This window comes from Paralichthys olivaceus, chromosome 10 (genome assembly GCF_024713975.1).
Source record: "Paralichthys olivaceus isolate ysfri-2021 chromosome 10, ASM2471397v2, whole genome shotgun sequence".
Taxonomy (NCBI): Eukaryota; Metazoa; Chordata; class Actinopteri; order Pleuronectiformes; family Paralichthyidae; genus Paralichthys; species Paralichthys olivaceus.
In genome coordinates, this window is record NC_091102.1 from 17,762,270 (window position 1) to 17,786,547 (window position 24,278).

General features: G+C 39.7%; 2 protein-coding genes across 7 annotated transcripts in view; both read right to left on the reverse strand.

Annotated features, from left to right (window-relative positions):
• The window catches only part of epb41l5 (erythrocyte membrane protein band 4.1 like 5), a 35,345-nt gene extending 22,654 nt beyond the window's left edge, over positions 1-12,691 (reverse strand). For all 5 annotated transcript variants that reach the window (XM_069532212.1, XM_069532211.1, XM_069532214.1 and 2 more), the window contains exons 1-7: positions 12,508-12,691; positions 10,920-11,131; positions 4,160-4,264; positions 2,961-3,003; positions 2,673-2,751; positions 1,909-1,953; positions 1,251-1,303 (exon numbers count right to left, since the gene is read on the reverse strand). In XM_069532212.1, the coding sequence (XP_069388313.1) occupies positions 1,251-1,303; positions 1,909-1,953; positions 2,673-2,751; positions 2,961-3,003; positions 4,160-4,264; positions 10,920-11,099 (505 nt within the window). In that variant the 5' untranslated portion in view covers positions 11,100-11,131; positions 12,508-12,691. The remainder of the gene's footprint in view (positions 1-1,250; positions 1,304-1,908; positions 1,954-2,672; positions 2,752-2,960; positions 3,004-4,159; positions 4,265-10,919; positions 11,132-12,507) is intronic.
• A 1,952-nt stretch (positions 12,692-14,643) lies between these two features.
• ptpn4a (protein tyrosine phosphatase non-receptor type 4a) overlaps positions 14,644-24,278 on the reverse strand; it is a 63,512-nt gene continuing 53,877 nt past the window's right edge. For both annotated transcript variants that reach the window (XM_020090055.2, XM_069532210.1), the window contains 7 exons: positions 23,614-23,704; positions 23,368-23,429; positions 22,189-22,335; positions 20,909-21,037; positions 18,867-19,015; positions 18,619-18,754; positions 14,644-18,530 (listed from right to left, as the gene is read on the reverse strand). In XM_020090055.2, coding sequence (XP_019945614.2) covers positions 18,129-18,530; positions 18,619-18,754; positions 18,867-19,015; positions 20,909-21,037; positions 22,189-22,335; positions 23,368-23,429; positions 23,614-23,704 — 1,116 coding nt within the window. In that variant the 3' untranslated portion in view covers positions 14,644-18,128. The remainder of the gene's footprint in view (positions 18,531-18,618; positions 18,755-18,866; positions 19,016-20,908; positions 21,038-22,188; positions 22,336-23,367; positions 23,430-23,613; positions 23,705-24,278) is intronic.

Consider the following 24,278-nt stretch of genomic DNA (forward strand, 5'->3'; position numbering starts at 1 on the left):
CAATCCTGCTCGCTGCCGTTTAGACTGGTGAAACAGATCCGTCAGCTGGGTGATACTGTCAGTGCCAGAACCTCTGTGGGAGACACTTCAGTTCATAAACACACTCCCAGCGATCCTGCGTGGTGGCTGACAGCTAGTTAGCAACGCTAACATCATCAGCATCATTGTAAGATGAGTGATAATAATATTAATAAAAATAAATCTCTGCAGCACAGCAGGCAGTGCCGAGTTGCAACGCCAGGTTCAATTCACAATGAATAGCAGCGTATCACTCACCCAGCCATTTAGTCCGTGTTTAAAAAAAAGAGGCAACAGCTCACCGCTTAAGTTCTTTTGAAAGCCTGCGTTTATCCCACCCCCCTAAATGTTGTATGGGAAATCATTTCGGAGCCACATGTGTCAGCAATTTCATTCTCCACGACTCCATCTAATGCTACACCACTCCTCTGATTTGCAATCGTATTGTAGCGGGGAGGTTTATGTGCCTCAGTGACTAGGGCAGCAATGTTGCCAGGAACATCACTCAGAGCAGATGGTGATTCACATCGACAGCATGACTGGTTTGAAAGAGATCAAGGAAAACTCCTGTGGAGCAACAACACAAGGGTCCATTCCTGCAAATGGACTTGAGAGAGCACATGGCTCTGATTGCTGGGCGCCTCGGTTGTACACAGCTCACATGAGATGTGGGGAACATCATTTTATCAGCTCAAAGCCACAAAGTAAGTGAAGGGCCTGGGAGTAATGTCTGTTGGGCATGTGGGAGGGCAATAACAGATTTAAGGTATGCAGACAAAAACAAACTAGTTTTTAGAAAAGGGAAAGATTCAGTGCAGATGGAAAAACTTCTTGGTATACAAGCATATTCACGAAACGCTTGTCAATCAATCAATAACATTTTATTTGTATAGCCCATTTTCATAAATCGCCATTTGTCTCATAGGGCTTGACTGTTATTAACCCTCAACAAGATTAAGGAAAAACTATCAACCCCCCCACCCCTATTACCAGAGGAAAAAAACATAGAAACCTCAGATAGAGCTTGTGTGACTCACACCACACTAACTGAGGCTCTATTTTTTCTTGACAAGCATTTTTGGGCTCAGTGCAGCAAAGACAGCAGACGTCTCAACTCTGTAATGCAGCTTGCACTGCAATAAAACATAACCCTGAAAATGGCAGCTGTTGTAGATGTGATTCCAATTACCAAAACAGAGTTGCAGAGGATCCTAGATACCTGCTGTGCTTACCCTGTAACGAGAAGGCAGCCAACTCCACCGCAGTGTCAAACGAACATTCTAGCCTGAAAATACAAACACGTTAAGTCAGTCACAGATTAAAATTAGTAAATACTGACACAGGCCAGCAACATTCCCCTCACTGAGACCCACTGGACTCAGAACAGTAAAATGTTGACTTGGGTCAGCAGAGTGGGCTTGGAAAAGGTTTCTCATTCTATAATAAGGTTATTATCTGTTCTGGTCTGCTCTGTGATTGACTCACTGAAACAGCTTCTCAACAGACTGGATACACACTCAGAATGTGTTGATACCAAGAAATACAAAATGAAAGATGAGAAGTTTGCGTCATTATTTTATTTTGAGTGACCTTCATCTTTCATGATTCAATCAGAAACCAATGTCTCACAATTTTCAAGTAATTTATACTAGAGGTAAATATTATTACTAATGTATACCTCAACTGTTGGCATGACTTAATCTCAGAACTGGCTACACAGGCCTCTAACGTGCTGCTGTCAGGTCTATTATGGCAGGTTGGAGCACTGATGTGTGTCAGTCATTTATATTTCTGTATCTTCCTTTCTCTAACTTAACTTTTATCCAAATATTGTGTGTATTATTCTATAATTTTTTGTGTACTTCATTAAGATGAGGTGATAATACTTACTTGCCACTAAGGATGTCTTGCTTTAATTGTAACACAAATAGGTATCTGCAAGTAAAACACAACAATTTAAATATAGTAATGACATTTGACTAAATTTTACAGTTTTATGGGATATCGTACAAAAACAACCATCTATGCCGATCGGCAATCAGGGGCACTGAAACCAACCATGTTTTTAGATTAAAAAAGTAATGTCTTGAGTGGTAGCAGTTTGATCTGTAAGGTAATCTTTTGTCATACACAATGCATTCATGTTCATTTCCCCTATGTTTGATCATGTTGAATCCTGTACAATGTAAGCTTTGCTGACTGAATGAATCTTGGCCTGATTGCATGAACTAAGGCATTGTTGCCCACCTTGATGTCATCAGAAGATCCTCACCTTTGGCTTAATAAACAACCTCAACCAGAGGGGAACGAAAGAGCCAAAGGTATAAAGAGAAAGAACAGCTTCCCATTGGGTGCATATTACAAACCAACCTTTCTCTTGTGTACCGATGCTCTAAGCATTGAAGTGTGACAATACTGTAAGAGATTTGTGTCTCGTTCCTCGCTGTCGGAGTGGGATTGCAAAATTGCCACGACAGATCTGAGTGAATTAATTTCAACCTCAGTCACAGACATTCAGTGATATGGTCCATGGCTGCTTCATCCAAACATACTAACTTTTGAAGGTTTACAAGAAAAGGTAAACTTGAGGTTTTGCTTAATTTGTATACAAGAGAAGGTGCACTACAGTAGACAGTTCACATGTCTTTACTCACCTGGTGAGCTCCTCATGCAGGTTGTTGGGTTCTGAAGAGTAAAACTTCACTCTCAAGTGCAGGCAGTATGGTGGACCGACTGAAGAACAGATGAATAACACTATCAGGTTTAACAATGCATTTAGCAACCATCAAGTTATAGTAACCAAAGTAACAGGATGAAGAGAAATTGTCGAATACACATGATATAAAGATATATAGGTGCAAAAGGAAATCACTGGATGATCGCAAGTAATTATGTATGTTTGGGGAAGGGAAAAAAAACTGTAGAGGCCAGTGTATACTTACTTTTCACTTGCTTTTTGATACTTTTTGTAACATCGAGCCAATGCTGAAACAACATCAAGGTTAACAATTAAAACAGTACAATATCTTCAGAAAGGTGTGGTTTACTATCAAAACATTCTAATTATTATGGGATGTTGGATACTTGATATGCATCTGTCATATTTTAATAGATGTTATTATTATATATGTGAACACATACACACAGTAATTCTTCTTGGTTCTGGTTCTATGAGGCATGAACAATGTCAAGGAGAGGCAGTGTGTGTGTGTGTGTGTGTGTGTGTGTGTGTGTGTGTGTGTGTGTGTGTGTGTGTGTGTGTGTGTGTGTGTGTGTGTGTGTGTGTGTTAGAGAAAGATAACAGATGAAAACGCACACTCTAGTCTACTCTCCCCCACATTCCTTATTTCAGCCCTCTCTCTCCCTCTCTCGACCTCATACACTCTCCCACTCTTTTACTCTCTAGCTCCACTCCTCTCCTCTTTGTCCTTCCCTTCTGCTTTATCTTCCCTCCCACTGGCTCTGCGTCCTTCCATGGCCTTCACAGAGGATCAGTGTGAAGGAACAAGGATGGTAGCAGACCAGTGACTTAAAACACTTGTCTTAGTGCACGGCCTGACTCCCAAGTGTCCCATAACCAATCCCTTTAGCTCATTCACGGACAGGGAAAGCCCCTGTCTCAAGCTTCTCACCAAGTGGGTGAATAGTGGACTGGAACTTAAAGTCTGGCTAAGAAGTGGCTGCCTGAAACGATTAGTGAAGCATACAATAATAACTTAACTCAAAAGACATAAATAATTTCACTAAAGTTGATGAGTGCACAGTATACGTGATGTTTCACCCTGTTTTTAAATAGCATCAAATAACTAATTAAAACCAAACCTATGAGAAAAATGAGCACTTGATATATAACATGTGAACTACCTAAAGAGACAGAAACCATCTTTGAGAAAAATGTATCTGAAATGTACTTTGACTTTTTATTTTCACCCAAGTCCTGTCCATTAACATGGAGGTGAGGGTTTTGACCGATACTGCAGCCAGCCACTACAAGGGGACCAAGAAACTTTGCCTTTACTTTCTTCAGCCATCCATCTATGAGCAGTGATTTGGTTCAACCCAACATACTATGGTATCAAAAATAAAGAGTATCGGATAACAACAGACTAATGTAAAGTGTAAAGTGCATCTCCAGCCTTACTGGCACTTGTGCGGAGTCCATGAAGCGCAGTCCGAAGTAGTCCTTCTCTACGATATCCAGATGATACATGATCTGGTCAAACAGCTCCTCACCTTTGGCTTTTTTCTGAGCAGAGAAACACACAATAAACAGAGGGCTTAGAGATCTGATGGACAAATTGCCTCACCCAGAGTCATGGACAAAACACAGTTTGAACTAGAGATATTGAAGGAACATTCCCAGTCATTCATTGTCAGCACAACACAAATAACTTAGTGAGGAAGTTAAGATGGGTCTCAGGATGGTGAACGTATGAACAATTTGTAAAGAAACTGGCATCCGGAACCTTAACGTTACATCACAACAAAAGAATGTGCATCATGTTTACAGTTTTAGATACTTATCTTTCTTTTGGGAGAATAATATCCAGAGAGTATGATAGATAAAAAAAATCCAAAATACATTTGCAACCTTTATGACATTTGAGATTTTTGTTCTGTTAAATAATTTTCAATAAGAGTTTTTACGTTGATTCATTTCTTGATTTATTGTCTTTAAAATGTCAGAGGAAGGTGGAAAAAGCCCTCAAATCCCCATAGCCCAAAATTACAACACTTGTCAAGATCATTTCTAAAACATTTTCTGCTGAACGATGAATCATTGCGGCTCTAAAATAAAGTGCTTTGGATACTTTTAAATACTAATACAGAAGTTCGTAAGATCAAAAGTTCCTTTCCAAATGATTATAGCTTTCTCTCTTCAACCTTTACAAAATATTGTTTTGAGTTTCGTTTATGTATTTATGTGATCTGATTTGCGTTTTATGGATTTGAATTGAGACAAGAAAATATTAACATGAAGTATGTGAATATAGGTGTAGCCCTTTCTGACAAAGCCGTACCAGTTACTGCCTGTGCTCAGCCTGGAACTGGGAGATCTCACACACACACACACACACACACACACACACACACACACACACACACACACACACACACACACACACACACACACACACACACACACACACACACACACACACACACACACACACACACACACACACACACACACACACACACACACACACACACACACACTTCTAAACCCCACCATGAGGCACAGCGACAGGGTTGCCACAGTAACTGGGGTTGAAGTGCCCCAGACGCCCAGGAGAAGGGGGAAGTGGGGTGGCTGAACAAATCATGTGATCATCTGGCTCTATGAAAAAGGTGCTGTCCAAGATCAGCCCGCAGCTGTAATTCTCCTCTGTCCTTCTCTGGGTTTTTTCTCTCATCTTTCATTTATTTCTTGAACTATATTTGTTATAAGTTGATCTGTAAATTAACCAAATATACAGCAGACTTTATACTCTACCCACACGTACTACAGTTACAAACAAATTACTATTTATACACTTTCACAGGACATTATTTTCTCTCGTTTTATTTGGCATCAAAAACACATTGGAAAGCCACAACATCAACAGCATTTAGCTAATCATGTCAATCAAGTGAGAGGCCTGCGGAGGGTAACAGGTAGCCAGTGTAATACTGAAGTAGGACCAGAGCAACATGCAGAAAAACATTTTACTAGTCATGCCATTCATGCAGGTAAAAGTAAAAGTAAACAAAGATTTAGATACATTTTCTTAACTGAAAATGAAACGCAAACAATCATTCACAAATCTTTGCTCAGAGGTTCTGTCTAAGCTCTCTATATGTCTCCTTGTTCAAAACAAGAACATATATTGGATACAACAAATGAAACAACGCAACTGTATTTTAATGGTGGTAAGTTTACTTTTGTCATTTTTAAGCATTCATTTACAAACTATGTTGAATATGTTGTGTCTGAAAAGAAGCGAAAATATGGATGAGTAAATGGTGTAGACCAAAGGTGCCCTTGAGGTCTCCCTGGGTCTCCTTCACACACACATACACACGCATGTGCACACAGACTCTCACCCCAAGAGAGCTGCTGGGCAGAGTAGGGAGGCTGGCCCCATGTTAGCTGGCATTGCTGAGGAGGCATACCGCACCCCTACGGTACCCAGGGAGAGAGAGTACAAAGGACTCATTGTGTGTGTGTGTGAGTGTGTGTGTGTGTGTGTGTGTGTGTGTGTGTGTGTGTGTGTGTGTGTGTGTGTGTGTGTGTTATAGTTCTTGCAGTATTGTTTGGCTGTTTGCAGTCTTTCCACCTGCCTTTGAGGACAGAGCTCTGTCTCTCAGACAGTGTTGTAATGTTAATGTTACAATTGAGCTGATGCCTTTATCTGTAGTCAACAACATATTACTTATTAATTTAAATAAAGGCCTCAGCACAACATCCACAATAGTAGAAGTCTTGGGGATTTAAAAAAAAATCTGATCCGATGTCTCAAAAGTATATTAGTTTCACTTAATTAAAAGTGAAATTTTCTTTTCCCAGAGGTCACTTCTTCCTCACCATTCCAAAACAGCAGTTGGCTTTTACTGCCAACAGCCAGAACTGCTTTTAGAGTGGCAAAGAAGAAGTGATTCCCTGCAGTGTGGCATTTAGACAAAGCTAGCTAAAATGTCCAAGTAAAATGTTATTATTATATTGTTCAAAACTAAAACTAGATCATAAACTAAATAATAAAAAAACATTTGTGGAAATAATCCTCTGTATGTATTTGTTTTTCAAAAGGTTTAACCTGAGTCAGCCATACAACAATGATATCAATCATCACTTCCATACAGGGTTAGCAGGATGTAGCTTTTAAGATACATTATATAAATATATTTTAACAAATAATGTAACATATGTTAATGAACAATTCTTCTCAGTTAGTTCACTGACATTTCTAACTATTGCTTTTTATTGTTGCATAATATTCACACCATGCTAATGAAGAGCTGTGCTACCATTAATAGAATAATGGATATCTTTATGTATCAATAAATAAAGCATGCGCTTCCCCTTTTTTTCTAGGCTACAAATCTATCAAGGAGAGACAGTGACACATTTACATGGACAGCAATATTCAGTCTGCTGACTATATTCTCAATGAGACATTAGTCTCATTAGGATGTTTACATGAGTTGCATTCATATTCCTGTTAACATGTTACAAAGCAGAATCTGCTTTACTGCTTCATGTCAGCTGTAGGTTCAAATACTTGTTTACACTCAATAGGACATGTGTCATCAAGTGGTTAGTAACTGGAAAATACTCATGTAACAAAGTGCTGTGAAAACTCCAATAGGACATTATAATGTGATTAATACATATACATGTCTTTGTATTGCGACTGAGGTAATGTCTTAATTTGATTATTGCTAATTCCGAGAATTACTTTATTTGGATTAAGGTAATGCTGTTTACATCGCAGTGACTTATCTATTTTCTTCATCGGGAGTATAATCAAATTAGTGTTCAAGTAAATGTGTCTAATGTGAGTGGATGTAGGGTGGTGAGTGGGGGACAAAGATTCCAGGAAAGAAAAAAACAGGCATGTAAATACATAAAAAGGAAAGAATGTGGGGCTGTGTGGATTGATGTGTGGACATGGATGCTGCAGAACAGTGGTAACCCTGGGAGACAGCTTTGGGTGGCCTTACATACCAGGAACTCAGACAGCTGGAGAGCCACTGTGAGTGAATGACTCCTATTCAGTTTCAGATTGTGGCAGTGTATTGACAACCACTTGAACATAAAAAGAAAAAGCAAACTGCACCATTTAGCAGGGGGGCTCATTCACATTTTTGCCACCCTGAGTCAAATGGACAACTTTGTAGCTGAGGAAAAGCACTTGATACCAAACTACAACAGAGGGAGGACAATAGTCATTTTTAATTGACAACCAAACTGTGTTGATGTGTTTTACATTGCATAACACCTACTGCACTATACCCGAAAACTGTACTCTACACTTAGAGCAGAGTCTGAGCAGCATGTGCTACAAGAACTTTTTCTCACAGTCTGTCAGGCTGCTTCACAGATAATGGGAGCTACTATGTTTCCCTGCAAACCTGCAACATCGATCTCTACTATGAAAACGTTTGACTAAATGTTCACACTGCTCCCGTCAATGAAAGCTCATTCTCTGTGTTACCGAGTCAGAGGAGAGTTGACTTAAAACACAAGTGGGACTATTGACTGAATTAAAATACAGGTGGATTGCATGTTTTACTGTTTAACTTGATTTTTCATCTTAAACTAGGAGAAGTCATGTTTTCTTGTTTGCATTTCTTCCATAGTTGTGTTGAAAAGCTGCTGGTGATGCTGTCTACAGTAAAAGGTAAAACATTTAAACAAAGCAGTGCTGCTAACTGCTGTGTTATTCTTATTTCCTTATCACTTACAGAGCTGGATGATAAGACACATGTGTTTGCAGAAGCTACCTATATCTGGGGGAGGGGGGAAACAAAGGATCTCATTTTTAAAGCAAAACCAGAAGGCTAGAACCCTGCTGGAATGCATCCAGCTGAATACAAAAACTTTCTTCAGGTGCACACATAAAAATGCCTGGGTCTTTAAGGTAAGAATGTACTTACGCTTGATTAACTCCAAAATAAAACTAATAGAAAAAAAACTAATAATAGCTAATAAAAACAACAACCAATCCAGCAAACAGCAGTTAAAGACGCAAAAGCTTCCTTCTCTTCTAACTTGATTTGAATCAATTACTCTATTCCCATATTTAAGGCAGTAGATTCTATCCTCACCCCCTCCCCCTCTCATTTTACAGACACCTCACAAGAGATGTGTGAGAGGTTTTTAATGCTTTTACAGGCAGAGTGAAAGACATTAGGCAACAAATCGTTCGTCCTCACACCATTTTAAATGCCAAGAGGGATATTCTTATTTTTGAAAATTTGAACCTGTGTAACTCTCGTTTTTATCTGAAATCATAACCCTCATTAACCAACTACATGCAGCCTTGATATCATTCCCACCAAATTTCTTAAAGAGGTTATCCACACCGTTTGGCTCATTCCACTGCTATGCAGATGACACACAGATATACCTTGCGCTGAGACCTGATGACCATCCACCCCATCAATCAATCAAGGAGCGTAGCCTTGGTACACATTTTTAAAAAATCCAGTTCTGCTTCCTGCAAATCAGAACCATCTTCAAAACCAAACCTGTACTTGCAAAAAGTCATTCATACACTAGTCTTCTCTACACTGGTCTTTAATCATTTAATTTTCACATTGTATTTTACTTGTTTATTTCCTTTTTATTACTGCTTTTATGTGTTCAAATTTGTATTTACTTTTCTTGCTTTGTTGTCAAAGCACCTTGTAAACTCTGTTGTGTGCCATATAAATAAGTTTAATATTTATTAATATATAGCCTTGGAAAGATTCCTGCGACAAATTCTGCTCAATTACAAACAAAAGAGCAAGCGAGAGGAAGAGCAACATAGAGAACAGTCCAAGCTGATAACATTCCACCAGAAGAAAGAATAAGAATACAATCTGACCTTTCTATGCACATAATACTGAGCTGATAGGAAGGACTTGGCAGGTCTTATACCCACAGCAGACAGGCTCAAAAATGTGTGACATCACTTGTGAGACGTGCTGAATAAAATACATGTATACATTGATTTTTTTCAAAACAATAAAAAGAAATAAGGAAATAATGAGGAACAGTGTTCTATTCAGCACATCTCCCTGGAAATATAAACCCTACCGTTAGATTTACAGATAAGACTGAGTCATAAAGGACTTGAGGAGTTAGAAACCAGGCTGGCCTCACTGAAATGCTGTGGGTTCGAAAGAAGGAATCCCAGTAGAAAAACAAAGTATTAAAATCCATCATCCCGGGGAAGTAAACAAATATTTCTTCCCTTACTTTAAAATTAAGGTTACTCAATTGTTACATAAGTTGAATCATGTATTCTCTAAGCATAGTCTGATTGTTTGTTCTAAGAGAAAAAACTAAGTAGATCAGCATAAGAAAGAGGTAAAGGACAGGAAAAGAAAGATTGGAGTCAGTGGTGGGAAAAGAGAGAAGTTCTGCTCTGTGTCCACTTAGTGATGAGCCCAACGTGTCACATGATGCGGTCATGTGATGAAGTGTGTTCTCAAGAGAGGATCATGGAATTACAGGTGATCCGCTACACTACCACACACACCAACACTACATAGGCTTAAAAGGATTGTTCTTCTGACACAGACACATTGTCACTAGTACTCCTCTTGTGCTTTTGTTTTTCAGGTTTCATATGAATACTGTTCGTGACGCTGTCTTCTAAACAACAGCAGAAAACTCTGCACACTCAGTGAACACATTCCTGTTGAAATCATGTATGCTTTTTTTCATGTGTGATCTCTTTCTCTCCATTTATTCTTCCAACACACTTGCTGCCAAGTTAAAAACTTGAAAAAAAGTGAATGATCTGATTTATGCAGGTTTGAACTTTTTGGGTTCTTTTTAAGATCATAATGAAATAATATAAAGATCTTTCTGAAGTTTGACATCTAGGAAGGAATATCTCAGTCCCCAAAGTACTTACACTTCCCCACAATGGAAAATAATGCGAAGTAAGAAAATATCCCTCGAAACCCAAAGTCATCTTAAAACACATTTTTAAGTAAGACAAGTCGCTGAAAATTAACATTAACATAATTAAACAGATATGAGCATATTTATGACCAGCTACACAACGGGTTAACGTACTTAAGATATTTTAAAATACAAATAAAATGAATTATTTACAATAATTTTGGACTTTTTATGACCCCTGTGAAAACACTGAAGACTAAGAGCGCACAGAAGCACAAATAATAGCATGTCTCCTTACCGGCAGTTCGACACTGACGTCCGTCCCGTCCAGTAAGGACACACGGCAGGTGATAATAGACTTTGCATCCCCTGCAGCAGGGATGTGTGTGGTGGCTCGCTGAGCCTCCCTTAACCGGGCTTTCTCTGCATGTTTCCGGATGGAGCGTCGCCCCAGCGTCCTGCGCAGGAAACTCAGCATGATGGGGGAGAGGGAGGGTTACAGTACCACACCTGTAGGGTAGAGATGGAAAACGTGCGAGAAACTATTTAGAAACCTAACAGGGCTTCAGAAATGTTACATATTTACACTACCCATGAAACATACTTTTTTTACCTGCACACTATCATCCCCATTATTATTGGGTTTTTGAAGTATTACATTTTTGTGTTGAAGCATGTAAACATCATTTCCTGATATCAGTAGCCTAGCTAAGTCCTTATCCCATTTTTTGAGACACCTTATTTCTCTAGCTCTGGGATATAACCAGATTTCTCAGTGATCCATGTAAACAGCATACCCTGGCATAAGCCTCAGAACTGGGACACTAACAAACATTGAAACACTGTAAACAACGTGTGAGGTGAAAAACAACTGTGACACAACAGACACAAAGTTGCCGTGTGGGTGTTAGATGCATGTTTTGCAGAGTCTGTGCAGGTTGTTGTAACGTCAGCAGGCACGGAGCCACTCATCCACCGCAAATACCTGGAACAAACCGAGGAGACGTGCACCTGAAAACTAACGGGCACACCATTTTGTGTACTTGATGATACATAGCTACCAGATATCAGCTGACACCTATCTAAAGGTTTTGGTCTGGGCCAAGCAGCTTTACATTAGCAGCTATTATCTTGTGTGTCATGTTAACTCTGCAGTTTGCCATTAACCTGGAGTGTCAGCAGACAAAATGTGAAGTTAAAAGTTGGCTAACTACACTAACTGTCAGAAGCTAACAAGTTAGAAATATAATATATCAAACCACGTATATATAACTTTTTATACAGTAACTCTGCTGGGGAGAAAACTAATAAATAATATACAGCCAGTTTATTTAACTATGAGTGTCACAGTAAAAACTTGCAAAAGCAACAGGTAAGTATGATTATGTGAAGCTAACGTGAACGTAGTAAAGATGCTTTACTACTAAAACACTTAGTTCTAATTGTGTGACACTCTTCCTCGAATATGAAAGCTACAGGAGTTAGCATTGGAACATTTGGATGGAGTCTGCACAGCTGACTGAAGGAGTCAGCTAACGGGGCTTCACTTCCATGTTCACTTGAGATGACCGGAGCTCCCGGAGCTGCCAGCAGCCAAACACAAACCGTGAAACACAAAGAACACGTCTGCGGGGAAACATGCAGAAAGTTAAAATACAGCAATTCACTTCTTGAACTCGGGTCAGGCCCGAGGTACCTGGCGCAAGCAAAGGCAACAGGTGTGCGTTCGACTTGTCGCACGGGCGCGCCGGCGGGGACGGGCGCGCTGACTGCTTACCACTCCGCCCGTGCGAGCGTGTCCCCCGCTGTGGAAAACAAACGCCGCCTTCAGCTCCGGGCGCTGGATAATAAGACGCACACTTGCTGCGGGATGAGCGGATACTTACAGAGTCCTGCTCGAACCAGTTCACGGTGAAACCACGTCCGCTTGCATGGCAGGAGACTAAACAGCGAGTCCGGCCGCCTCCATGTTTGTTAAAGTGCGCGCTCGTCCCTGTTTCTCGTGTTGATGCAGCTCGTCACCGCCGCGGGATCATTTCCTCCCTACAACAAGTAAGAGGCGGAGCTCTGCCCCGGATGTGGCGTCACAGTAAAGCCCCCACATCAAACCCTCATTAGCACTTTTAAAGAGACACGTTTATGACTGGTGTCAAATTACGGTTTAGTCGTTTTCTTTTTTAAATCAAGAAAAACTCTTTTTTTCTTTTTTTTTTTTTACATTGACTGCTAATGTGAACATTTGAATGATTATGTCATTTGTTTTCCGCACATTTAAATGCTGCTAAGCTCCTTTACACACATAAAGCCAAGTAATCTGATAACTATTCATTCATTCAATGTTGTGTGATGTGATTCAAATGTTCCGATGTCCAAAAAGTGGCCATTGTGTTCATTTTCTGGATTTCAGTCACACAGAGCGGTCAACAATCACTTGGCAACAGCACCCTCCTCTGGTGAGTTTGGGAATAATGGTTTGCAAATGTTGCCAGAGCCAAACTATGGTTTGAGTTCAATGATCAGTTTTGTTGCTGTCATTACAGTGTGTGTAAAAATGTACAAATATTTATTTAACTGTAAATATATTTACACGTAAATATATGTATTCAAAGTAAGTTTCCTTCAATCAGTGCTGTAAATATTGTTTTTTGTTGATGTCTATCTGCTGCACTTCTGTCCTTCCAGGGAGAGGGATCCCTCACATGCGGCTCTCTCTGAGGTTTCTACGTTTTAATAGTGTTGTTTTAATAGACAGAGGGTGTCACACTTTATTAAGCTCTATGCAACAAATTGTGATTTATGAATATGGGCTCAACAAATACAACGTGATTGATTGTCTTTTGATTCCAGAGGCAGAGACACAGCTCTGGGGATTATCCTGATCTCTTCATGTCAATTGAAATAAAATCTGAAATATTTATTTCTTGCAATATTTCATTTAATAAAAAAAAAACATGTATGCCTTTAAATCTAAGCAAATTGAAAGCTTTGTCGACAATAAATCAATTGATCCAATCCTTTGTTCCAGTGTATCAGCGGTTTACTGCATATAAATACACATTATTTATGTTGTTGTGTGTAGACAGTAAAACAAAACTGTTACCATCCAAAATGTCATCATACTACCTAAAAATATAAGAAAGGTAACTTCTGTACTTCTTTTAAATTCCTTCTTAAAACATTCTTTAAAAAGCTCTAATTATTGATTTTATTTAATTTTTATTAAAATTAATATTCATTATATGATTATTTGTAAAGCGCTTTTCTTCAAGTTATAAAATGCTATAAAAATAATAATTTGTATTAATACTATGAATGTTAATAATGTGCATAGATAAATCTAGTAATAGCTAGAGTAAGGCTACTTAATGTTGGAACAGACCCAGCTGTACTTCACATCTGTGTACAAATACATAGAAGACGGTAAAATGTTACATTTAAAACTGTTTGTGTTTTAAAACTGTGTTTGTCCTTATCAGTACACAAAGTAAATATGTATTTCTGTTTTGTGGGGTACTAATACAGAGTAATACCTCCAACTATTCAATCAAATCACCTAACATTGTGATACATCAAGGCTGAATCGCATGCAACACTGATGGGAAGTCATTTATTCAGCAATTTGTTTTGTATTCTAATATTTTCCTTACAACTCTATTCTATTTCCATTTTTTGTTGCTTTCCTTGTCTCAGTGTTTGTAATTTTTCTTCAGAGCCTGTTGTTTCAGAAATGTTAAATTGTAGTTAACTAATTTCAATACTGGCTTCTCTCGATGGTTAAAACACACAAGAAAAAAAAAAACCTAGAAATGTGACCCAAGAGATTCTCATCGAGCTCTTCAGCAGTGGTGCGTCCCTCCTGCGCTCTGCAACATTGCCCAACCTCACTTCTTCAGTGTGGAAAAGCAAGGTGATCTGAAGCCACGTCTCCATGCTTTGACAGACAAGCTTTAATTGTTCACAATCAAGCTTATAGACATGTCCAAAGCGCCGTGAAACCATAATACCAGAAAGAAACAAGCAACTGAGGACAAAGGATTTTATGACACAGGTAAGGAGTTAAACCAAAGGTAAATACGGTAAAACATTTCTCATTATTCTGTGTTCCATTATATATACACTCGCTGTTATAGATTACGTTTCAAATAAAACAGAAAATGTTTGAGATAGCAGTCTTGAAATACACACCAGTTGTGTCACATTTGAGTCATTCAAAGGGAGAGGGAAAAAAAAAATCAAAAATCAAATAAAAACAAAATCTTCCTGCTCACAAATGATTTTCCCTTTTATTTTAAAGATTTTTTTTTCATATACAACATTGTATTTACATCTAGTATTATTTACACAAAATTAACAAGTGGCACTGTGTAGTTAGGAGTTCTTTTTCTGGTTCCCTACAGGTGTCTTTATTCTCAAACAAAATAAAAATGATAAATTAAAAGAAATAAACAACTCATCAACAACTGATTTTAACAATGCTTTATGTCTCCAACTTTTTTTTTTCATTTATTTCAGTAGCACTACCTGCCACTAAGCCTTCTACAAAGTGCTGTCCTTTCCCTACCCGACTAGAACTGTTTTTTCATCTTTACAAAAATACAACTAACCCAACCTCCCCATGTCCGGTACCCTCCAAACTACATTTGATCAGTACCCTAAATGCACAGACAGTACCGATAATGAGTCAACGTCGAAACACTTGGAACACAGACACCTCATTGTTGAACATTTTGTGCAGATGGAAAATCTAGCAGCCCTCACTTATCCATGAACAACGTTTTCACTGCAGTGACAATTTTTCTGAACTGTAACTGAAGAGTGGATTGATTCTGATTTGATCAGCCCAGTCTTCAGGTACAACAACTGATGGAAAGGAGCCACTTGAGGCTAATTATTATTTTTTTTGTTCATTCGATTAAAAGCTGCTGCATGTAGCGATCTGCAATGTATTCACCCATTAGCATGTTTGTCCTCCTGAACTGCTTCTACTGTACCCGTGCTAATCTGCTCAGATGTGTCACTCGCCTTGAGGCCGTGCAGAGAGAGTGGGATCCGTGTATAATGATCCAAAAACAGAGAGAGCGGCATCTGGGGGGGGGGGGGGGGGGGGAGCAATGAGAAGAATGGACTGTGGATGTTGTGTGGGCTGTGCAAAAATGACTGATGTTGACCAAGGGGAGTTTTTTTTGGGAGAGTGTCGCAATACAGGACAGATTTTTTTTTTTCAAAAATAGAGTGAAGAGGAAAGCAGTTTTAAATGCTCTTATTCCCACCTCTACATGTGGCAGAAGTATGACTCAGCTGGTTTGAAAAGAGGAGGTATGAGCACAGTTTTGAATTTAGGCTCTAACAAAATATGACTCTTCACGAAGGCTCTTCGCATTTGTCAAAAAAACTTGAGATCAGGTTTAGTTTAGGTTTATGGCTTTATGGCACAACCTTTCATTCCAGTTAACGAACAAGCAGGCGTAGACCAGACAGCGGATAAACTATATTTCATAAATGGCAGAGAAAGAGAGAGAGAGGTTGAGTACACACACACACACACATGCGCGCACACACTCGCACACACACACACAGACAGCAGTAGGTTTTTCCAGCAGAGTCCATTGTAGGAGCCAATGACAGCAGGAACTGAAGCAGTCGGTATGAAAAAATATCTCAAATTATAAAGAGGCTTAAACTCCAATCCATCCCGAAAAAACACATTGACAGCTCAACCTGTCCTTCGACAATTAAAAAAAGACTCAACGGGCAACTTGATGCTGGGTTTTGTGAATTAAAATTACAAGTCATCACTCAGTCACTTATCAATCATAACACATCATTCTTTTAAAAACAACACGTGCCTTCAAAATGATGAAGTACCACTGTAAAAGATCAGTATTTAACATAAAATAAAGGTAAAGTAATAGTTGACTGATCTGTTTGTGCTGCTTCTTTGAACTGTCAACTGTTCCCTGGCAGGCACACGCACATTTAGATCAGATTCTTCAGTTGGTTGTAAGCTCCGCTCCTTTGACCTTGCCACCCCACTGGAGCTTAGCAAAAAAGTACTCCGCAAGGATTTTAAACAAAAAGTTTACTTGGTTTAATGACAATCGCTCATATAAAGCAATGAGTCATGAGCGTGAGCAGGTTCGTGGGTTTGCTCCACTTCACAGGTTACAAAAGTCTTGGTCTCTGGATGTGGAAAAAGAAAAAAGAAGGGGAGGCCAATGGAGGGAGCTGCTAAAGGTTCAGGTTTTGCCACACAAAGGTTGAGATCAGTTCACTGTCAGCTCAACAAGAAAAAGCTTTCTGAGAAACCTTGTGGGAAAAAAATATACTGGGTAAGAATTTGAAGAAAGAACTGACCTCAGGATCGTTTCTTAGCTTTATCAGGGACATAGCTTAGATTGTATCTCAGTGCGACCATGTGTCTGCTGGGGCCTCTTTTTGGGACACCATCTTTGTTTTCTTGTGTTAAATCCAAGGAGGTTCAACATATATCATGAATTAATCGATCAATAGTCAAATTAAAACATTTCTAGCTCAGCGTATAGTCATAGCTCAACAGCAGCTGCTGTGACTAGTACGGGAGTGACAGGGAGGTGCCCAGTAAACACAGGCCCTGAGGATTGTAAACCAGCTCTACTCCTCACCGCACCAAACAACGGCCACTTCAGAGCACACGCGTGTCTGTAAGCTCAAAAAACACAGCACAAAGCGCGACGAGGGATCTGACTCGCCACAGCATAGAACGAGAGGTGAGACACGAGGCGCTTTCTGCTGTCAGTCTGTCAGAAACATAGACGAGAAAGCTGAGAAAGATAAAAACCAATAGTACAATAAATTAAATCACTGTTTTTTTATCCACAAAAAAGTTTAAAAAAAAAAGAAATAAGGAAGTAGTTAGAAGAAGAGGAATCACACTACTTTACTACCTAAGATTTAATCAGGAAAAGCGTGAAGCCTTAGACTCATACAAACAAAACATACAACTTTTTTTGTTCAGTGGACAGGGTTTGACACAAACTAAAACACAATAAATACTCTTTCTGAAGAACAAAAGATAAGGTTTATCTCTTTATCAGCTAAAAGGACACTAAAAAAAGGCAGGTCCGTCTGGCAGACTCGCTGAGAAGGGGACAGGGCAACCCTTTAGGAAAAAAATAAAAGAGAATTAAAAGGGCAGGGGGCTTCCATCCATGGGGGCGGCCCTTCCCCTTCATACTTATGGCACTACAGCAATTCCCCATCCACATTTTACTCTCTCGTACTTTTATCTTCTCGTTCTTTGTATACTTTTTTTCTTTACCCTGAACATACAATATTCCCTAATGGTACCTAGTCAACACAGCTGGATGTCTTTTTTAAAAAATTCTAACATGTCCTTGATTTTCACGTTTTGTTTGTTTGTCTTTTTTTTCCATTTTAAATCAGCATAAAGTGCAACAGTGCTTTTTGTTCTCCACTCCGACCACCTGCACTCCTTGTAACCCCCTGATGACCCCTGGAGGTCAAAACGTCACAGGTTAGCATGATCGGCGTCAGGGTTAGCGCTGGTCTCGCTCGTCACGCTGGTGGCGCTCGCAACGCTCGGCTCCTCCATTTCCTCCTCCTCTTCTTCCTCCTCCTCCTCCTCCCCCTCTTCTGTTACTTCACCCACGTCCAGCACCTCCACCTCCTCGTCATCGTCGTCCTCTTCGTCCAGCCCTCCCTCCAGCAACTCCACCATTCCCGCCTCGTCGTCCTCCGCCTCTGCCGTCTCTTCCTTCTCCTCTCCCTCTGTCTGCTGCTCCCTCTGCTCCTCCTCCCCTCTCTCGTCATTCACCTTTTCTCTCTGCTGGTAGATGGAGGTCTGTAGTGGTTTGACCAGACCTTCCTCGTAGACTTTCAGGATGGCCTCGCACACAAAGCGGTACTGGCTCTGTTAAAGAGAAACGAGAGACATGTAAAGCCGATGTGTGAAGTGTGGCTGAAAGCAGCTGGACACACTAATGGATGTGGCTACATACAGGTGTTTGTATCATCATGGCTCTCTGGTCTCTCATAGTCCTGACGATGTCTAGAGGATACACTGGCTGACCACACTCCATTAGACACAATGCCGTCTCCATGGTGATGAGAACCCCCGTCCGACCAATTCCAGCACTTGAAAAAAAAAAAGCAGCACGGACAGAAATGGATGTTTAGTGCGAAAATTAGTGCAAGATTGTGGAGGAAGAGAAACAGGGTTTCAACTGACAGAATGACTTCACTGTACCTGCAGTGCACCACCATTGGCTGGTCCTGTCCAGCCCGTTTAGTCCGTACCAGAGCCACAAAGTCCAGGAAATCAGTGGAATCATCGGGAACTCCGTGGTCAGGCCACGCCAGGTACTGGATCTGAGTCAGCTCTCTCTCTTGCTCACTCTGCCCACAAACACACAAATGAAGAAATCTTTCTCATTTCCATGCACTACTTTTCAGACACACACACTGAACTCTGGATAATATCCTGAAAATATCCAGAGGTGTTGTATATGACAGCGTAAAGGTCCAAGTCAGTTGCTGCAGACAATCTCTGCTAGCCCCCTGGTAAAAACTCTGGATAATGTCCGAGTCAGCCAATGTGAGACTACAGCAGGAGATTATCTGGAGGATTCACTGCAAGCAAGTGGGCGTGTTCGACTTTTCTAACAAATAAAACAACAAAGAATACAAATATCTCAGGATGACAAAGAGGAGTCGTACACGTAGAAGACACCGAAGACAATGTCAACAGGATTTGAGAACTGTTGGTGATAAGGGACGGTGTCGATGTGATGTAAACACATGAATGCTCAACCCAGACATCACCCCTCGCCTCAACAATCTAAACCCTTGGAAACAAACTGAGGATATCTGTTCTCAGATATCACTAATACTTAACCCAAAACATTTTACTATATTTCACGTGGGCGACCTCCAAGCGTGTTTCATTGAGCTCTGTGTCTTAGGAAGGATGTGGCAGAAAATCTTGTTTATGTCAATTTGGCCTTTAACCATATTATAAAACAGGTTGTGTGAATAACAAACAGTGGCTCTATTCTTTCCACTCTGCTCAACCACTTGGTGATTCACGCTTCTGCTTCCCATTTAAGAAAACCCCAGAAACTGGAAATAATATTTTCCACAGCTTTGAATATTTTTTTATATTCCTGGAAATACTGGAGAGACTAGACACACTTCCTCTCATGTTCAATCCAAGAAAAAATCTTACAAGCTAGATAATGTGCACAAAGTGATCGGCGATATTTAAACCCAGAAGGAACACCATGATGTGAACACACACACACAAGCACAAACCCTAAAACAACTTCTGACCACTGTTCCTTGTGCAACTTAGAGCCCCAGTTTCCCCTCTTTAATATACTGCCTTGCTGCATCACCATGGTAACACATCTATCTCCATAGCAACAATCACAGGCAGAGGAGAATGCTAATTGCCTCCTCCAACAGCCGTATACTTAAAAGGTCAGGATACAAGGGCAACACACAGGGACGTAATTAGGAAAACACAGGCAGCAGAAAATGATGAATCAACAGCACGAACATTTGATACTGTTGTATATGTTCATTTCTAATTAGCTGGTATTGTACATGTACATGTTACATACTGTTATTTTACAGCATAGACTCAGGCACAAAGATAACTTAAATGCACCGGTTGTTATCCCAAAACAAATACAAGCTGTCAGTGTAGAGGGAACAACATAAAAGTTCACCACGACATGTTGAAGAACGACTGAAAGCATCAAATGCTTTCAGCATCAAATGCTTTCAGCATCAAATGCTTTCAGCATCACAGAAAAACAAACACACACTCTGCCTCTCTGTTTTTCAAAACTATCTTTGTCCCACTCTCTCACTCTGTTCTGTTTCTCTCTATATTTCAGCAGTGTGACTGACTGGGGTGGTTGGGTTGTCATGGCAACCGGATCCCAATACGTGGCCCGCATGTAAGCAGCGGGAGCCAGAAAAAGAACAGCCCACACCGGTCACTATGGCAACACACCTCCTCCAGGGGGCCCTCTGCGGCTCATCCTTCCTGAGACTCCCCGTGCCTCTCCTCTGATTGGACCCCAAGTCCTTCACTCTCCTGTCTTAACCTGCTCTGGCCTTCAGCACACGCCCTCTCACTGCCTCGCCTTTCCTCCACGCTCTGGTCCGTCTCCTCTGCTCCTCCTTTTATTTGCTCCTCTCCTGTCCCTTTTACCCTTCTTCCTCCTCTGATGTTATTTTTGTAGATGCAGGTGACTGTGTGTTTGTGTGTGTTATGATTACCTGCATGTGCACAAGAGTCATCTCTCTGACCAGGAAGGCAGAGTTGCCCTCTTCGTTGTGGCATGTGACTGTGAAGTTTCCGTAGGTGGTGGTGCTGTCTGGGTTGGGCCAGTACTGATGACACTTCACCTTTAAAAACAGACAAAGTCATTTAGTTTATAACTCAAGTATAACTTTGTTAGTCACCATTGTTATTCTCTGCTATGACATCAGAGGTCAGGGTTTACTCCAGAATAGCATCTGTTCACTCAGTTCAGTTACCCACCTAGTATATTTAATACTCATATTTATAGCATGTAATGTATCTATGAAATATATTCAGGGTATCTGGAGTCACATAAAACCTCAAAATTCTTATCACTTGACCCATGATTTATTTGTAACATATTTCAATACTCAGTCCAGCCTGTTAGAGTATAAATATGTTTTATAATTAATTTGAAAATTCACATTTTGATAAATAAAATATTTTAGATCCAAAGGTTCAGGACACCCTGTCAACAGAAGTATGTCAAATGTATCCCCACTGCCATTATGCTCTTCTGTCGCAAGAAAGGAGAAACTTAAGAACTTACGTTTTTAATTGTCAAATGTCAACTTTTACTTTTCTAATTCTGTTGGTATACAGTCTTTGTCTTTATCTGAAATTGTATTCCAGGTTATGTCTTCTTATGTATTGTATTGTATTTGTTTATTTGATAGTTTTGAATCTTGAATCTCGAGTCTTAAATCCATTGTATTCATAGTGACACAACTTAGTGGATGGATTAGGCCGTGTGTGCATTTGATGATACTGACATTATTATGAGAGGCTCACTCAGAATCAGAACTTGGGATTTCCATATATTGAAATTAAGCCTTGTTTTCATCAGGAGAGCTACATTTAAAGAGATAGAGCAGTTTCTTTTTTCTCTCTTTAAAAAAACAAAAATCAATCCAACTGCCTACACAGGCTTCAAAACACGTTTTACTTGAGCCATACGCCTGTAGGCACCACCAAAAGCATTTTTTTTTCTGCATTGCATTCGTGTAATACAGTGATTGTATAATGGGCTCTGAACACTGCTAAAACTAGGATGGCCTACAACTTAATGCAATGCCTGAATGCATCAGACACAGAGTGTTGCTTTGCTGCTGTGCTGCTCAGACTGTGTCCTGTGCGCACACAGAATCCACAGTGTAGCTATATTGTGTTCAGTAAAAGGTGTTTGTATCATTAATTCCACGCTGCAGTCCATACATGGTTTCCAGTCTTGTGTTGGAAGAAAATGTCGACCTACCCTCCCCCTCTCGACCTGCGTAGTCAGCATGACAACCATAGATGAGCCTTGTTCCCAGGTCATTTGCCAGAAGTCAGGGCAGGTGTTGGGCAGTGGGCCCTGGCATGCTATGTAGCGGTTTATCAGACTGGAGGCTGGAATCTCCATCTACCAAAGAGAGACAAAGAGATCAGGATACAGAGGTAATACATTTACAGCTTCTTTTCTTTTCTGTTCAGAATATGTGATCTGTGTGCTCTCATCACTTTAGTTTGTAGTTTATACATTTGTTTGAATAAGTCATTAACATGTGTCAGAGGGATATATAAAATGACTGATCTTTTCTTCAACTTTTTAGCAGCACTGATGGGGATTTCAGATGATAATAAATGTAAATTACACTTCTTGTTACCATAAAAAATTGAATCATGCCAGTTTTGACTTCTCACCTTGTGGTTAAATTCAAGAAAACCATCAGATCAATCTTTAACTTTCATCGATATCATCACTTTCAAGAACTAATACCTCAGGACTTCACATGCACAGCAAACAGAAATGAAATAAAAGACACATCTGAACATCTGTTCATCGTCCTACATGATCACCATGACCATTAAATAATAATAAAACAATTATTTACCTATTAAATACATTTTAAGAGTACAGCTTTGATTCAGCCGGTTAGAAAACTAAGAGCAATTTTCTTTCTTCATATCATTTTTTTCAAATCACTGCTGTTTTCACTGTGCAACTCAGTGACGATTCTTCAGTACAGCCATAACAGGTCAGAGATCGAGGGCTGACTCCCTTAAAATATTATTTTAATTATAAACATTACATATATCATTATATAGACACATACATGAAGCCATTAATGTCAGAAATGTCTGAAAAGGGCTTATGTTTATAAAAAAAGAGCAAAGTGCATTTCTTTTGTGTAAACACACACAGGTTCTGTTCTTAAACAGACGTGCAGATACATTACTCAAAAGCAAGGAAAAACATTAACATACAATGTCATGTTGCTTATACTGCCACTGTGGTTAATTCATTCACCAGTAAAAAGGCCACGAGTGTATTAACATGTGCTCTGATGGTTGGCAAAACAGACCACCCACCCACCCACCATGTCTTAAACGAGCAAAACGCAGAGACACTGATAAAAAGATGAAAGAGAAAAGTGAGGAGGAAAAAACTCACATTGATGTAATTTGCATTGATGTAGTCATCTGCGCTTTTCAGAATGACCCGCGTGGCATCGTCTGCCAGGAGAGAAGAAAAGAAATAGAAAAGAAAGGGTGTGAATTTTCAGAAGAGAGAATATTTCCCAATAGAACAGAGAAAGGAAGTTGATAAGGGCAGTTGAGAGGGTGTTGGTTAACATCGGTACATAGGGTTTTCAAAAAAACAACAACAGAAACAGACAACTGTGTTTTTATTACGTACAAGGAGAGATGTCTCTGTAGCGATTTTTGGAAACGTTCTGAGGTAATTTGGCACACAGCATTGTCATCCCCGGCCTCTTCCTGTACAGTTGCTGTAAGTAAAAAAAAAAAAAAAAGATTTATAGTAAAGTTGCGCCATAAAAATATCAATAAACAAGAATACAGAACATCTGGTGAAAGAATAGATTTTTCTATAATTACTTGGCCAATATTACAGCTCTTTTAGTGATATTAATGATATTGGTAAAGTTCAAGCCTCCAACAAAGACTGACTGATATGTATTGTGACTAAACCATGGAGAAAATTGTGTATGTGTCCCACCTTGATGTTTTCTAATCCATCATTGTATGAACTCACATGTACTTCTATCGGATCACATTGGTAATAATGGCGGCGTGTACAGACGCAGCGGCTCTTGGCTCCCTGATTTGGTGCTTTTTTATCCTAAGCGTGTGTGAGTTAATATGGTTGTGTGTATGGTCACAAGTTATCCTTTTCTTGTAAACATGTTTATTTTTATTGTTATATTTTATTTATTTTTTTACTAAAAGTACCTTTCAGTGGTAGCTGCAGTAATTTCACCATGCTTCATTGTGTGATGACATAAAAGGCATTCTATTCTAACCAACAGCTTGTTCCACTATGTTTTAATGTTTATTACCCCT